The 17,947-nt window shown below is 41.6% G+C and overlaps 1 protein-coding gene across 2 annotated transcripts; it reads left to right on the plus strand.

Annotated features, from left to right (window-relative positions):
• The first annotated feature begins 1,353 nt into the window (after positions 1-1,353).
• LOC146512474 (synaptopodin 2-like protein) lies at positions 1,354-15,266 on the plus strand. Of its 2 annotated transcripts, XM_085169720.1 has the most exons (5): positions 1,354-1,836; positions 5,934-6,085; positions 6,180-6,473; positions 6,806-7,194; positions 11,783-15,266. In XM_085169720.1, exons 1-5 carry the CDS (start codon positions 1,735-1,737, stop codon positions 14,437-14,439), a joined length of 3,594 nt encoding a protein of 1,197 aa, XP_085025846.1. In that variant the 5' UTR covers positions 1,354-1,734; the 3' UTR covers positions 14,440-15,266. The 2 variants fall into 2 exon arrangements, with proteins under 2 accessions (XP_085025846.1, XP_085025848.1); XM_085169722.1 differs by lacking the exons at positions 1,354-1,836; positions 5,934-6,085; positions 6,180-6,473; positions 6,806-7,194 and adding an exon at positions 7,298-10,081.
• The last annotated feature ends 2,681 nt before the right edge of the window (positions 15,267-17,947 follow it).

The raw sequence follows: 17,947 nt of genomic DNA on the forward strand, positions 1-17,947 counted from the left end.
ATGTATATTTAGGTTTAAATTTAGTCCCTTTTCATTTTCATTTTCATTTACATGTTTCCACATAAAAATTAAATTCCTCAGGACCCGCAACATACATGACAATATCTTATCATTAAGAATAACTGGATTTTCATTACAATAATACCAATAAATTAATAAAATAAAATAAATTAAAGTTTTACCCCATGGGGTAACAGGTTTGGTTTGTGGCATCTGGAATATGGAAAATCTTTAAACTAGTGTCGAAAACTCGTTCCTTGATATAGACACTGTATTATGGAACTCTAGCACCTATATTATGTGCTAACATAGGTGCTGCAAAACAGTTGCAATGCAAATGTTGCACTGAAGAGTTTCAGAATCTATTTATATTTTTCCTCTTTGGTGGAATAAGTATTTTACCTACTTAGAAAGTAAAAGTAGCTATAAATGTACATAGTAATGGTATTGTTGTATCCTTAAGAGCTCTGCCTTCTGTCTTTTTTCAGTGCTAACAAGTCCAAACCATATAATATAGCAGGTTTCACTACCATCTTGTAAACCTTCCATTTCCCTCTTGCCAAGAGCCACTGTAATCCTTGTACAAGTCTGAAGCTTGGATGCATCAGGAATGCCATTTGGTGTAAATCATCATCGCTGTGGTACAGCCAGTAAATAAAATAAAAATAAATAAATAGATAAAGATCTCAGCAAAAACCTCAAAAAATGTAAGACGACAAACCCCCAATCCATCAGTTTTTAAATGCCTGTCCTCTGTAGCATTTTGAGCATTCTGGCTAACAACAGACCATACAGAACATACAGAACATACACCAAAAAGTTCTCCTGATAGCCCATGCTACCCTTTTCAGGAATGCTGGTTTTATCTTGCTCGGTTAGGAGTGTTGGCTATTCATCAAATAATCACAATGTGATATGAGGTAGCCATCTGAATGTGTGTGAGCACATGCAGCCGACTTCCAGCGCCTCTAAATGTAAGCCAGAAGAAGCCAATACACTGTAGAACTGCCAAATCAGTCTGCATTTTGAGCTTGCAAAATGCAGGACAATTTCTCTTTTAAATCATCTCAAATGGGTTTGCAATTTGGATCAGGTAGTCAAGTACAAATTCTTTAATCGTGCGCCTTCCTTTAGCGACGTCTGATGTGATGAAGCTTTAATACAACAGCCAAGCTCCTCATTTATTGAAATAACTGTAACAGTTTTCACAAAGTCAGCTACAGCACCAAACCTCTACTTCCTCAGAGCCAGAAGTCCCTTTAGCACCCACTCTGAAACTGTCAGATTGGATAGTCATCCATTAAGAAGACTGATCCATGTACCGCGGGTGCTGGTCAGGCTTGCTGAGCTGGGGTGGGGGGGTGGGGGGGTTGAAGAGGGAGTGGTGCTGATGGTTATTTATGGAGGATATATCAGTAAGTGCCCCTTGCAGGACAGGGTGCTGGAGAGTGACATGGCAAGTGTTGAATCCAAGTGAGGACGAATGCACACACAGATACACACAATCACGCTACACACTTTTGCCCCTTCTCACCCTGCTGAGCTCCCACCCTCTGACACAGCATTCCAGCGTGAGCAGATGAAAGCCAGCCACCCTCTGTCTCCTCATGGGTGGAGTGACGGAAAGCAGTGAGATACCTATTGATACTCACAGAGTGTGAGGAACTGAAGAAGGGGAGAGCAGCATATACACCACCACACAGGCACACAGCAGGCTGTGAGCTGAGAGCAGGAATGGTAGTTGAGGAGATTGTGGTGTCTCTCTCAGGAGGAGCCCCGTGGGGTTTCAGACTCCAGGGAGGAGCTGAGCAGCAAAATCCTCTACAGGTGGCCAAGGTACAGTAGATCTGATATATGTGTATGCATGCAGTATGTTGCAGTCAAGTTTGCTGCCAAGGTAGTAATGTGAGTAGACGATTTGATGGAGATTGCAGCTGTTAACTGTAGGCTCGGCCCTCAGCGAGTCTTGTGGTTTGTAATCTGACCTGAAATACGAATAAATGAATCAGCTGCACTAGAGTCACTAGAGATTTTACTTTCTGGTTCCTGTAGGTGTTTTTAGGATTTTAAATAGCTAAATTACATCTTGCTTGAAACTGTTTCACTGTGCTGTCCTTATGTTATTCTAATTAAATAAAACTGAACTAAAACTAGGAGCAAAAATACATTTCAGTTAACTCGAATTAACACAAAATCTAAACAAAACAAACTAAAACTATTCCATGTACTTACAAAACTAACATCTTACATTTCAGCCTTCATCAATTTAGTGAAGTTTTTCAATATAACTTACATGAATTGATTGTGATTGTGAGTCAATGTTTGTATTTTTTTGAAAATATGAAACTTTGCCTCTAACAAATAGCATTACTGTGACATAATTATAAAAAAAAAAAACTGCAGTATAAAAGTGGCATCTAACAAAATATTTAAATAAATAAATATTAAATAAATTCACCTATCCAGAAACTAAACTAATATACTTGCTATTTTACATTTACTTGTTCATGCCTAGAAAGGCAAGAATGACTTCCTTGATGGGCAAATTCATTTAAAAATGATTTTAATCAGAGTGTAATCTTATATAAACTTCTGAATAAAAGTAATGTCCCTTCAAGTTCACACAGTTTTGACAGTTCAGGATTTTTCCTGGTTCCAAATTGGCTTTTGGGGAAGGAGGATTACCTGTCCGTATGAATGATTGTAAAAAAAAAAAAAAACTTTATTGAAATATATGAATGCATTTTCCTTTTGCTTCTAGTCATTTTACAAACTGCTTTGCTTGAGTTAAAACAACACAAAGAAACAAAATTAGCTAAAAAAAAAAAAGAAGTAATAATTGCATTACAATACTTGACAGGGGGGAAGGGAATTCAGGCCACTGTTCCTGACACTCGTTTGGCTGTGGCTCAGTTCACTTTGTGCCTCACCTGTTATGAGTGAATTAGTGGGTCAGCGAGCAGCGTGAACACATGTTTGGGGTTTGACTCGAGTTCCATCCCTGGATTTCTTTGAAACAGGTTCATATGTCATCCATGTATATGAGTACACGTCCGGCTATTGTGAACACACCTACAACAGGTAATAAACTTGTTTCATATTTTTCACTGTCACATATTTGTGTGACACATTAATCCATCTTTAAGCCTAAGAGATTTTTTTTCTGGCTGGGTTTTTCTAAAGGCTTTTTGCATCTCTGTTTATTTTTGATGACAGTCCAGAATGTGCTCTCTAATGGGAAAAGCTATTCTGGAAAGCAGGAATGTGGACTCGCTCACACTGAAAGTCCATCATTCACCCACGAGCAGCCAAAATGTCTGATTCAGAAACGTGCTTCTTTTCATTAAAGACTTTCAAGTGGAAAAGGGAGTTTGATGGGAGGTTGATCAGTGATGAGTGTGTGCTTTAGTCTGTTGAAGTGTGTTTATGTGTGGTTGGGCATACCTCAGATAAGCCCAGTTGGGAATGGAGAGGACCAGAGGATCAGAATAGCTCATCTAAGAGGAGCTGGAAGCTGAGCATGGAAAAAGGACGACCTCTTGGTCACATAAAAAAATACAGGCACACACACAAACACACACATTTTCTTTCCTTTTTAATTAATTCTACTTTTGCATGTCTGTGTATGTGTGTGTGTGTGTGTGTGGTTTATCTATAATAGTAGCATCTGTCTTTCCCCCATTTGTGTAAGAATGTGGGTGATTTTTCTGCAAGGCTTTATTTCGGGTATGTGGGCGACATATGGTGAATGACAGGCATGCCCCATGGTCCAGACTGGTGAAGCAGCTGTTCAAACCCCCTCTTTCATGATGCACACTTGAGCTGTGTGTGTACATGTGTGTGTACATTGGCTGGAGATAAATAGCTTGTCCTTGCTTTGCTTGTATGACGACAGAGTTGGATTATTGGGTCAGGAGATACTGATAAAGGCAAAGGAGGCACTTGAACACAATTAACATTTTTACCTTCAGCAGCGATAAAGTATGTGTATCAGTGTGTTTATGTGAGGCTACAGATTGGATAGCTTTATCCTTTTCTCTTAGAGGTAATTATAATCTATCAGACAAGAATAGTCGCCTTTCCATCTATACAATCTATCACTCCCGCAGTAGCGTCTACCCCCCAGCAGACATATTTCCTGAAGGATCCTATGACCTCATCTCTTAGTGACCTTCAACAACAGCTGCATGACTTCACAAGTTAATTCCGATGCAGGGATGATAATGACTGTCGCTAAAGGAGAGCTGCATGTTGCAGAATGTTTTTGGTCACTTTTATATAGCCAGACATAAAAAAATAAGCTAACAAATACTTGACAGCGTTTCTGTGCTTGTGCAGGAGCAATCAAAGATTTTTATTAGGAAAAAACAATATAGTATCATACTAAGGCACGACTGTGCAGGGACCTCAAACATGTCACCATGTTTTGTTAGAACCAGACTGATATATAGTTTGGTATTAATGGCTGATATTAGCCTATCAGAGATATCACTATCCATGTAAATGCTGTTCAGTATGTACTGATAAAAAATCCTATTTAAAAAACACAATCAAACAGAAGAAGACATGCAAGATCGTTTCACTTTAAAGTTCAAGTATAAAATACATTATGCCTACTAGTCCCCTCAAAAAAACGAAATAGTTACACTTAAACTTAGACGACTTGGTTTAAACCAGTAAAAAAGGACAGCAAAAACCCAAATACAGCCATGTATCATGAAAAAAAAAACCCAAAAGGAAAAAAAACACAACGTGCCTCTTTTCAGCCAAATTCAGTGTCCTCCAGTGCAGAAAATGTTGAGATGGAGGATTGTGATGGTGGATTACACTTCTAACAAAACTTCAAGCTCCAAGTTTTTATGAAAGAAATCTGGATTATATTTTAAAATTCTTTTATTTACTTTTAAAGCTCTCCATGGCCTAGCCCCATCTTATCTCTCTGAGCTGCTACAGCCTTATACACCCACCCGCTCTCTCAGGTCAGGTGATCAGCTGCTCCTGAAGATACCCAGGACTGGGCGTAAACTTAGAGGAGATGGTGCTTTTGCTGTAGCAGCTCCAAAACTGTGGAACGAGCTTCCTTTAGAGATTAGACAGGCCAGTTCTTTATCTGTTTTTAAGTCACTCTTGAAAACCCACCTCTTTACCCTGGCCTTTGACACCACGTGAGATGTTGTTTTTTTATTTTTTATCTTGTTTTTAGGTGATTCAATGCTGTTTTATCTTGTTCTTGTTTTAATATAGGGCTGTTTTAATTTTATGTTTTATGTGTTTTTTTCTTATTTATTTTGCTGTTTTCTGTTATTCTATTGTTTTAACTTATTTTCTGTACAGCACTTTGTTCCTGTGCTGGGTATTTTAAAGTGCTTTATAAATGAAATTGGATTGGATTGGATTGGATAGCTCTAAATTCTATGAAACACAGCTTCAGATTAAACTCTATTTTAAAAGCATGAGAGAAGACAATATAAAGGCAGAAATCTGTGCAACAATAACATTAAGACAATATACTGCCCACTATAGATCTCCCTCAAGTAATGGAAAAGAAAGCATAAAAATATTATTTTAGACAAACTTTATTAGAAAACTGTTTTTTGTGGGCAACATTGTGGGATGTCTTACTTACATCTTACTCTGGGATACTCTGGGTTGAGTATTGTAAATATCCATGCTAGTGGCAGCATATTCAAGGCTTAGCCAGTGGAAGGAATCAGGGTTCAGTGACCTGCTCTGTGTCATATATACTGTAATAGGTAACAACAGGTTGATGATATAGATCATTTTAGAGCGGTTTCACACCTAAAAGGTCAAATAACTAATAAAGTGTAAAAGATGATGCAAAGCAGAGCCTGAAATGATTAAACAACATGCCCGCTCTGCCTTTACATGGGCACAAATATAAATGATTCACTCACCTTTTTTCTTCTCTACAGGTACGCAGGCGTAGCAAAGCATGCCGAGCCGGACTGAAGGAACATGATGAGCTGGTGGCCATTGGTGATCAAGCCTGTGCAGAGCTCAGTCATGCTGAGGCCATGAGCCTCATAGATAAACAGAGCAACGCACTAATGCTCAGAGTCAAAAGGTCAGAGCAGGGACACTCACATACAGTAAACAACAGTCTTGCTGTCATATCATACCAACTGTATTTTCACACCTTGACATCCCTGTGATTTTAGGGCCCCTTCTAACTTGCAGTGCTCATCTTACTCTGGTTGCTCTGCATCCCCCCTCTCCTCCATGAGGGTCCTGTCTCCTCCTGCAGACTCCAACAGCTTCTCCATCCTCTCCTCTGTCGAGATACCCCAGGGTATTACCTCCCCTCCAGACAGTGAGGCTTATTATGGAGAAACAGACAGTGACGCAGACACAAACTCGCGCACACACCGCCGGCATCGTCGCACACCTCCTCATGCACGCTCACCTTCACGCTACGACAGGCAAGAAGAGGAGGAGACCTCAGAGATGAGTGGGTAAGAGATGGAGAGCAGAAGTTCCACCCCTTTAATCATTCTTCCCAGAAATGTAACATATTTAAAAGAAGATTGACTAAAAAGTAATATTTTGAACTTTTTATTAGTGTTTAGAAGTGGAGCTCCAGCAGCAAATTGTTAAAAACCCTTGAAAACTCGGCATCCTGTTGTATTTTAATAACATTTTTAGGGCGACACATTATATATTATTGGATTTTATGGATTAAAGTCTAAGATGTATACAGTTAGCTAACCCACTATGAAAGTATTTCACTTTCTAATCTCGATAATAAATTTGATTAGCTTTGTTCCATCCTGTTTTTTTTTACAAGCTATGAGAGTGCTACAGATGCAGGCGTTACCTCGCAGGCGATGTGGAATGGCCAGTGCGCTGCTGGTGTTCCTCGCAGAGAGCTCATCTATCAGCCTCACCAGACAGAGTGGACCACTCCTACACACACACCCCACTCGCTGACTCCTCACACGATCACCCCGACTCCTGATCAGGGGTTGGTGGAAGCAGAAGAAGAAGGAGACAGTGGCTTCCAGGAGGCAGGGGGCTGCAATGGGCTTGCCTGCTCACCCCTAGTGTCTCCAGAAAGGGCGAAAGAGGCTCTAATGTTAGTGTCTGGGAAACATCTGGTGCCTATGGTGGGACCACAGCAGATGCCTGTAAATGATGAACTCTCCACCACCTACATGGACAAAGCACGGCAAGCCAGTGAGTATATATTTTTATTTAAATCTATATCATTTCAAGTACTTTTTTACTCAGTTCCAGTTAAAGAATTAAAAAAAAATGAGTAAACTTAAGGTTTGATTATGTGTACAAAAAGTGGGATTTTTTGGCATTTGTTGTTATGATGTAAACAAAGAATCACACTGATGCTGAAAATGATCCATAATTGACATCAGAGTGCTAATACCTGACGGCATGCTGTGTATGTGAATGCCACTTCTTCTCATTCAAATTCTAACCAGCAGCTTTTGGTCTCCGTTGTAATATCGTGTAGCTGCTGCTAAACTTCTTTTAAGTGTCACGACAATCCACCAGTGTCACCGGTGTCCTGGTAAAGCAGCTATTTCAGTCGCTACCACTGTGTTTTTGCATTTTAACTACAACTCCTAAGATTCTTTCTGGTGTGTCTAAAAAGGCTCCAACTGCAGTTAGCTTGTAGTCTTAAATCACCCCCTGGTGGACATTTCTTGGAACTGAAGTGTATATTGACAGGCTGGTGGTGATGGGGTGAGATAAACCAGATACTCATGAGGTATTCCACCTCCCCTCTTCCCCTCTTCCGTCCCCTGAAACAGCAGCGTATCTCCACTGCAAGTATGCTGAGCATTTGCCTCGATGGGTGTATTTATAGCTATTCAAACCTCTGATTGACAGACTAGACGTGTGATTATGTGTGTATATGAAAGTCACACAGATGTGTTTTTACTTGTATCAGTGAATTCAGTAAATTCTCTGCGATTCTGTTCATCAGATAATAATTGGTGGTTCAGTCGTGAATTGCACTTTTAAAAACATATTTTAAATTCTGAAATTCTGCGTTCCACCCAAACCTTTCCACCCTGATCTTCTCACAGCCCACAATGAAATATTTTCTTTTTAGAGTTTTGACTCATTCATGCTCCATTAATAGCACTGCTTTCTACCTGAATGACACTACTCCATTTTAGTTTTCTATGACCACAAAGCTAAAAAAAAAAAGTAGGTAAAAAAATAAATAAATAAAAATGACATCTTGTTTTTAGATCCCATTGCCTTTTAATGGAAATATGAAAGGCAAATTCAAGCTAGATTACAATGAAAATTAAAATTTTGGGTATTTTATGTACTTTAAAAAAATTAAATGGCTTTCTGGGGTTTAATTGGAGTCCACACTTTGTGAATCATTTGTTAAATTACAAGAAAAGAAAAAAGAAAAATTTTATCCTTTTATCATTTTATCCCATTGCTAGGCATTAGCTTCTGTGAGCATAAGCATAAGCATGAGTTGTGGAATTAAGGTGAGGATGCTGTGGGTGCACAAAAGCTACAGGCACATTTTATCCCATTGCTTGGTGGTTCCTAGGCAACATGATGATGTCATGGATATCCGATGAAGATAAAAATTTCCCCCTGTGCCAATCTGATGTTACTGTCAGCTGACTGGCACAGTTTTTTGGATAGTGAGCTTCTGCCAGACAATCTTTAACCTGAGTTTTGCTCTGTATTTCTATGCAGCACTCACCTCAGGTCTTGTGGTACTCTCGTAGCAACAATCTGATCATGGAAGCTCTTTGCTTCATCCTTGATCCTGCTTGTAGTTTCTTTTTGTGTAGAGCCATCACACAGTCCACTCTGTTAGAAAATCCAAACTCTCCAAGTTATTTGAGAGTGTCTTCCATCTACTGAGCAGCTTGTTAGTCATTTTGAACGTTCATCCTCTGCTTACCAATATTTCCACAATACGCTGGATTTGACATCTCACTTTAAGTTAATCAGTTCCATTTTCTCATGACTTGTGTCTCCTTCCAGCAACTTTCTGAAGCAGCATATGAAGCATTAAGAGGGCAATGGCACTGAAACTGCACTACTCAGCTGCAGATATATAGTACATCCCAAATACACATCGGTATAGATTACATTTATTGGGGACTCTAGATTGATTCATAGGAAAATGCAACTATTGCTCTGCTGGGATGTTAAGATGAGAACGTGCTTAACTGTTCCTTACAGCGTTCTTTAGTCGGTCTATCATTTCAACAAGGCAATAAGGATGATAGCTGATTAAACCTAATAGCTATGGAGTGACTGAGTTCAGATTTAATATGAGCAAACATTGCAGAAATGAAAGATCTGTCATCCAGTTCAAGAGGCCCTAGACCTGAATGACTTTGGTGTATGGTGAGGCCTTTGCTATAGGACAAATCATGACTGTGGTGTCCAGAGATCTGCCCTTTCTCATGTTACACACACACACACACACACACACACACACACACACACACACACACACACACACACACACACACACACACACACACACACACACAGCCATTGGTTTTAGGTATGGGATTATTAGCTCTAAAGAGTTATGCGTCTGTGTGTGCAGTGTTAGTCAGGTGTGAGGTGTCAGCAGAAGAGAACAGCACATCAGCAAAGAGTTATGACCACGCTTTTCTTTGTAACCTATATTTGGCTTTATGAACTCATATACACATACACACACACATTGACACTGGTTTCTAAATATCCTCTGGTGATGGGGTCTTCCCGTCCTTGTGTGTGTGTTTGTGTGTGCGCGTCTGTGACAGAGACCAGACAGGTGTTTGATGCCTGTCACACCGACAGGAATAGAGGGCTGACATCATGTGTTGGTTTGGTGCTAGAGAGAGACAAAGGTCTTTACATGGGCTGTGCCCTGAGAGAAGGGCTGATAGACACAGACTAAACGTCTCCCCACTCACAGCCGACTTGGACACCGTTAGGGTGTGTGTGGGAGGGTCTGAGGGTGGTTACGGACAAGCGTGCATTCACACTCATGAGATGAGGGACCTCACATCTTCTGCAGGTTCAGATGTAGGTGGACAGACAGTCCCACGGACTGTGTATGCAGGTAAGATCAATGACACCCTTTGAAGTAGACATAAGCTACTATAGAAGCATTGGAAGACATATCACTTTGGAGTGAAATGTTTGTTTTTTTTATTTTCAGATCAAGAAGAATTACCAAATTTCTGAGTCATGTAAGCAGACTTGACTGATTATGCTGAAACAACTGAAAATGTAAACTCTGTGCCATTCTGCGCTGTAAAGACAATTTAAACCAGCTCATGCAGTTGTGCTTTATCTGAACAGTGTATATTCCTTATTGTAGGACTTGATGCAAATAATAAACGGTACAAAAGTTACAAATTATTAATAGATATGTTTTAATGCTGTATACTGTTGGCATGGCTTTATGAATGGCAAGGGATACCAACACTGTGGACCAGACTGAAACAAACAGCTACCTAATGGTTATTTATTATTATTATTTCTTTCCTTCATGGTCCCCTGATGCTGAACACTAATAGCTTTGGTGACCCTCTGACTTTTCTTCTCGCAGTGCCAGCAGATTGTCTTTTGTTAGGATGGAATGCCATAAAATGTGATACAGACTGTCCAGTAGCACCTTGTGGTGTAATTTCATCTCATTTTTTCAAGATTTAAAGTGTAATTCACAGTATCTGAAATTACATATGGAGTAACAGGAGAGCAGACACATAATGTGAGGATAGGACAACAGTGTTTCCTCTTTTCATGTTGTAATGACATATTATTAGTATTTGGGGTGTGGGCTTTTGGCATCGAGCTTATGATGTGCTTCAGTTATTGCGTTTAAGGGTAGCAAATAGGAGGAAGAGTGAAGAGCCTTTGCATGTGTAACCACTACTTACTTTTAGATTGTTCTTTGTTTCGTCTCTTCTTTAAAACCTAAAAATTTTCAGGCTTTTGTTCTGTTGTTTACTGTTGCAGTATTGCTAAGAAATGGTAAGTGTGTTATAGTTATTGTTAAATGTTAGGATATTAAACAGTAGGTTGCTGACTATATTTTAAAGTGCTGGAGTAGTGCATTTTCATTATTACTTTTAACATAATACACAATGTTGTGTGTGCCAGGGTCAGTCATCAGTCATCAGTCTACAGTTATGTCAGTAGCATATTTACGTGAGGTGAGCCAGACACTAAGACGATCCAAATAGCATAGCACTAAGCAGGGATACACAAATGTGCACATGCAGTTTCTCCACACAGTTTCCATCACTTCCATCACTTCAACTATTTTGCTTTGGATTGCATTCATTTGCCGGAGACTTAACCTAAAACTATCATTTACTATTACTTTAACTTTAACCTTAAAACTAGCCTTCTACCTAAAATGCTGTAATTACAGGGCCAAGCTTTTGCCATGAAAACGTGACCGGGTAAATGTCCTTCACAAAAATCCATGACGCACACAGGCACAGTCAAGGATTTGTGCAGGAGAGACACTGTGATTAAACCTTCCTGGACTATGTGACTCAGCTCTGGAGAGCAGCAGGAATTCTTTGTTCCAAATCCACAACACGCACTCCTGTCTGTCACTGTTCATCGCAGCTCCTCACTGTGATAATGCTGTATTAATCAGCCACTACTCACGCTATCACATTGTTATGTTTCCTGTACTTGTCGCCTGTGTCTTTTTTTGTATTCGTCAAAAATCTCATTGCTGCTTCTCCCCTCTGTTTCCGCTCTCTTTCAGTTGATTTATTTCTGTACTCTTCTTGTCTTGCAGAGTTACAGCGCGGGGAGAGTTTGGTGGAAAAACAGGTGAAGGAAGCTCGTACTAAATGCCGCTCCATTGCATCTCTGCTCACTGATGCTCCCAACCCCAACTCGAAAGGGGTGCTTATGTTCAAGAAACGCAGACAGAGAGCCAAAAAGTACACACTCACCTGCTTTGGCAAAGCTGAGGGAGATAGAGGAGGGGACACAGAAGGGGAGACAGGAGGAGAGACTGAGGAAGAAGGAGGAAGTTCCATTCTAAGTGGCTCAGAATTTGAGGAAGAGGGATTCTCGGGATCATTTGACCCTACGTGGGACACTGGTTATCTGGACCTGCTGGACAGAAGGAGCTCTGCCTGCCCATCGACCACACCGACTTCTCCAACAACTAATCAGGGTGCAGAACTGGACATCTCTGCATATCAGACCCCAGGACGTGTGACTTCTGCAAATCTAAGGCCAGCTTTGGAAGGATCGCGACTGGAGAGCTCAGCCTATCGAGAATCAAGCCTGGAGAGCAGCCTCACAAAGAAACCAAACAGCAACCACCCCCCTTCACACATGTCTCCACCAGCTGTGGTTCTGACCAATGGGGGGTCAGCAGTTGTCAGTCGGGCTAGTGTTGTGCTGAGCATGCCCTCACAGACACCCCTCCAAAGTCAAAATGGCAACCCTGATCCTTCTCCTAATCATAGTCCCAACCCAATCATAGACTCACACAATAACTCCAGCTTCACTCCTAACCCTGCAGTTCTGAACCGCACGGCGAGGCCTTTCAACTCTGGCTCCACCCCTTCTCGTGCGTCTGTGACCTCTGTGATGTTTCGGCCTCCCCAGCCCAAGCCCACGCCCATAACGATGGTATCCAAACCTGTGGCCGCTGTCTCCACAATGAATATCCCAACTTTTCACCCTCCATCAGATGCAAGGAGAGCAGTGTCTAGCACATCTTTGTATATCCCGCCAAGAAATAGCACCAGCAACACTTCACCCTCTGTTACCTCTCCCCCGCCAGCCCTCTCACCTCCCTCCTCCCTGTCTTCTGCATCTTTCGCGCAGCCTCCTGCACACACATTTTCTCCACAGCCTACAGTGCATGTTTCCCCTTCCACCCCATTTTCTCCCTCTGCAAGTTCTCTGCCATGTGCCTCACCGGCTCAAACCTTTTCCCCTCCGGCTCCACCGTCATATCTCTCTCCCCCTGCTTCTGCTAATCAACCCCCCTCCAACTGCTTTTCAGCTCCTCCCATCTCCCCACCTCACCCCCACGATTTTAATCAGACCTCTTTCCATGCCCAATACACCCCACCACGTCCTCCTCCTACTGCACCCCAGCCTCCTCCTTCTCCATCTTTCCATACCTACAATAACTTGACAGATGCTACATCACCTGCCCAGGCTCCTGTCAATGATTCCCTGGTGACACGTGAGCAACGCATCTCAGTCCCAGCGACTCGCACTGGTATCCTGCATGATGCCTGTCGTCGTAGCAACAAGAAGCCAATGTTCAACTCAGTCCAGAACAGAGATGTCTCTCCAAACCCGGACTTGCTGTCGATGGTCCAAAACATGGATGACCGCTTTGAGAGAACCCCGGCTGGTGAATCTGGAGTTACACCTAGTGGGGAGGCTGGGCATGAATCAGGCCCTGAAGAGGACTGGCTGAGGCTGGGGGCAGAGGCCTGCAACTTTATGCAGGCACAGCGTGGATCCAGAGCACCCCCTGTAGCCCCCAAACCACAGACCCCTCAAGTGCCACAGCTGGCAGGGAAAGGAGGCCAGCTGTTTGCTCGGAGACAGAACAGGATGGATCGGTACATTGTAGAGCGATCTCCATCTGTTGCTGCTGCCCCTTACTCTCCTGCTCAGACAAGGGACCCCTCACCCACACCTTCCCTCCCTGCCACATGGAAGTACTCGTCCAATATCCGTGCTCCACCTCCCATCAACTACAACCCTCTCCTATCTCCCTCCTGTCCTCCTAAGGCACAGAAGAAACCCGAGATCATGAAGTCTAGGGCAGCTGGACCTAAGGGGCAGAAAGCAGGCCTCAAGCCTGTGGACATCATGAGCCACCAGCCCTACCAGCTCAACTCTTCTTTGTTCAGCTATGGAAGTGGGGCTCTCCAAGACACCTCCACCCATCAGCAGCATAGAGGACTAACAGGTGGTCCTCAGAAAACAGCACGAGTCTGTGAGGTCAAACGCTTCTCCACACCTCCACCGACAGCCACAGGGCCCACCCTCAAAGTTATTGCACCTCGATCAGCTACGACACTTGGGGAACCCCTCCGACGCTCTGATATCATGTCTCCTCCACCCAGTGAAGGTGCCAAACCCTTCCAGTGCTATTCACCTCCGTGCCAGCCTCAGTGGGCCACCTCCCCGCTGTCTCCCCCACTGCCTCCTGCACCTACCGCCCCACTCCCTAAGCTACCTACCTTCTCCTCTGCTCATGCTTCTCCTACATTGTCCCAGTCCTCCAGTGCTGCACAGGCTAACAGGCAGTTTAAGAGTGCTCCAAATCTAAGTCCACTACAACCTGCTCACCCCCCTCAGCTGGCCTCCAGCAGCACTCAACCCAGCAGGGTCCCCAGGCCTAGGTTCAGCACTTCCAACCTGGGTCTGCAGCCTTGCGTCTGGCGTCCCAGTTCCACCACGCACTGAAAAGAAGCCGCACTGGACAAAATGAATAAGGGCTCTATAGGAACACAGAGCAATATTTTTTTAAACATGCATTTTTAGTGTTGTAATATTGTTTTTTAAAGCTGCAGTTAAGGGCTGGTGATAAAAATCACAACATCTGCTTGGATTGGCCATGCTTGTAGAAAATGTGATCATTTAATCACTTTCATTTATTCATCTCAAGTATTTGGTTACATAGTAATTAAAAGAAACTATGTTCTGAACGATAAAAGTAGAGTGTGGAAGGTTTAAGAATTGCAAATCAACTACGGGCTAGAAAGGCTGAAAGAAAGAAGATGGAGTAAACGGCAATAAGTTCTGTAAATTAAAACACAAAAAACTGAAGAATAGAGGATGTGTAACGATAAAACTGTTGTGACAGAAATGTCAGATGGGAAAGGATGAAAAGGAAACACAGGAAGCGTAGAATGAAGTGACACGATGAAAAGATGTCTGACGTGTGTAAAAAGTGCAGCTTTGACACTCTGTAAACAAACCTGTTGCTATCCTATTAGATATCCTGCTTTACAGACAGGAAGTAGCTCCTGTTACTCTCGCTCTGGTAAATATATTCTAAGAATTTGTGTTCAGTGATTGTGTTTTTGTAGTTTCACTCTGCAGCAGTGTGCATGTGTATGCGTGTGTGTGTGTGTGTGTGCTTTGTTTGCTGTAGTTTTCCAGGGAAATGCTTTTTACAGTAGATTTGATTTCTCATCAGTTGATATGAAACAAGAGAGCGATAACACGTCTGTTTAGCTTTGATTCTTTCCCACAGAGACATGCGGCTGAATAAAAATAGACGTGACTCACCTCAGCTGTCATTCGGTTTCTCCCTGTGTCCCTCGCGTCACCACCCACTCCCACACTGGTGCCCCTTATCTCCTCCACCCATCACTTTTTCCAATTTTTTCCTCTTCTGTGAGCATTTATTGATCCTTCCGGCAGCACAGTTGTTCTCTAAGGTTTCACGCAGCGTTGACGCCAGGTATTAAAACAGCAGTATTGGCTTTGAGAAAGTGGTTTCCGTAGTAGTTTAAACTTCCACCACAGGGGGGCACAGTAAGATTTGTCATGCAAACATGTTTCACCACAACAGTTTATGTCTCTTCCGAGATTTTACAGTTCATTGCTATTAAAACTTAACAGTAATTCGGCTTGACTCCCTTATTCTTCAATATCCTGAAAGTATGCAGAATATTTAATAAATCAACTTACTAAGATGAAGACAAATCAGTTTAAACACACACATTCCTTTTCCCCACCTGCTATTTCTGCTCCAATGATTGATTGCTGTATTTGATAGTGTCCTTGTAGTTTTGATAGCATACATTTCAAAGTACTTTATTGACAGTCACATGATGGCCTTGGAGCTGTGAAACCCAGCCTTGGCACCAGAAAGGGATCTAACCGTTAACCCTTGACTGGGATCAGTTGACAGACAGTGCTAACTTTAGCTGTAAACTTTAGTCCTCTTCAGGTCTGAAGGTAAGTTTAGATGCTGCGTGGAAGGGAAACACACACATTTTTTTCTACTTACCAGGTAAGTGAATAATTTCATGCAATTTTTAAATTTGGATTTAAACCGCATAAAAGCTGCAACCGCACCTATATAAGGACTTAAATGTCCTTTTACCAAATGAGTTCTATAATTCTCTCTCTTTTGGTTGCCATCCTCTTCCCCATTAATTCCTGTCTTGCTCAGTGGCACACACATACAGAGCCCATTTCACCTATTTTTGGAGCCGTTAATCTCCAGCTATTTGGCCCAGTGCTCGACTCTTAATTCTGATGGCTTTTTCTACAATGTGATTGAGAGAGGAGGGGAGGTGCTACCTCATACATCCAGCCTGTTCTTGTTGCTCTGCTAAAGAGGCCGTTCCCTCACACCATCTTTCTGGGTCAGCAGAGTCAAGCATTTAGGGTCAAGGGTCCAGGTTTAAGGGACATTGTTGATTTTTTTAAGTTTGGGTCACTCATTTTTTAGGTTATTTAAAAATAAACACTGTTCCTTTAATATTTTCTTTTTTGTTATCTGCCTGGTTAAAGTATTGATAGAGGTAAATTAGTCATAAAAAACAAGGTTAGTAGATGATCAAAGTGTGAGTTTGAATTCCTGATGGATTTGAAGGCTAGTTACACACATACTTTTGTGTTGAGGTCACTTGACCTATTCAGTTTTAGGATCACCACAGAGGTGTGTCTCTTGGGATATGTCACCTCTGTGATCCAGTCAGACTGTATTCAAAGGTTACTGGATGAATTTTGCAGATTTTCCCTCTAGCATCGCTGTGAGATTTTAGGTTTTGCATAAGTCAAACATGTTGACAGCTATTCAGTGGATAGCCATGAAGTTTAGTTAACAACTTTTTCTTCACTTTTTTGTATTTTTTTTTATTACTGAAAAGCAAATAACACCATGCTAGGACAATGTTTAAACACATGCTTAAACATTTACATTTGAGCTTTGTTAGGAGAAATCTAACGACTCTAATATTTTAATAAGTTTCTTATATATTTAAGTCTTTTAGATCTGTGTTTGTTCTCTGCTAGCTCCAGGGAAATATGTGGAGACACCTGAAAACAGTGCTTGGAAAAATACATATATTCAAATATAACTGTTCTGTAAAGCTGATGGAAAAATGAAAATTGTATAAAACTGTATATTCATTAGCACAAGAGAACTTGATTGTATACTGTTACAATTATGGATTATAGCTGCTTTGAAAATTTTGTTTCATTTTCAGAAACTTTTGTCTATTCCAGATGATCAGTCGATCCCAGATCAACCATCATTTCTTACCTGCACAAAACTCAGTGACAGAACACTAAAATACAGAGCCTTTATAGTCTTGTCCCAGAGATGTACCTCCCTGGATAAAATAATATCTTACTGGTTGATTCCAAAAAACTGAGGAGGATGCAGTTGTAACTTCTGCTAACTTCTTCTAACGCTTGAAGCTGCTGATCACTCCCAAAGGTTTGCGGGGTGAAGGGCAAATGCCTGTCAGAGGGGGAGTAAAAGATATAAATAAGAGGATAAATGGCCTCAGGCAAATAAACTTCAACAAATCTGTTCTATTCTTTTGTGTTTGTTATCAAAAGCCCACATCCACCTGCAGTCTAAAGAGGCTGGAGGAATTCACTGAATTACTCATCTCTGCAATGCTTGTATCATTGCCCTGGCAATGTTGTTGCCAAGGAAATAGATTGAGATTTTAAGATTTAGGATACTGCCTGAGACACTTGTTAACTTGTTGGTAAAGTTGTTAACTCCTTTTGTGGATGCTGGCATGGTTTTTTCTGATAATTTTAAAGTCAAGACTTTAGTAGACTCCCTGATGCATTTTTCCAGCTCTGTTTCGACACTGCGTTCAGAAAATAAAACAGTGTTAAACCCAAAAACCTATGTAGGCTTGCTTCTTTAAGCGGAGAAAAGTGTTAAAGAATCAACAAGGGAATCAATGATGACTCAGACTTATAAGCAGGACTG

The sequence above is a fragment of the Neolamprologus multifasciatus genome, chromosome 8 (assembly GCF_963576455.1).
Source record: "Neolamprologus multifasciatus chromosome 8, fNeoMul1.2, whole genome shotgun sequence".
In the NCBI taxonomy this organism is placed as follows: domain Eukaryota; kingdom Metazoa; phylum Chordata; class Actinopteri; order Cichliformes; family Cichlidae; genus Neolamprologus; species Neolamprologus multifasciatus.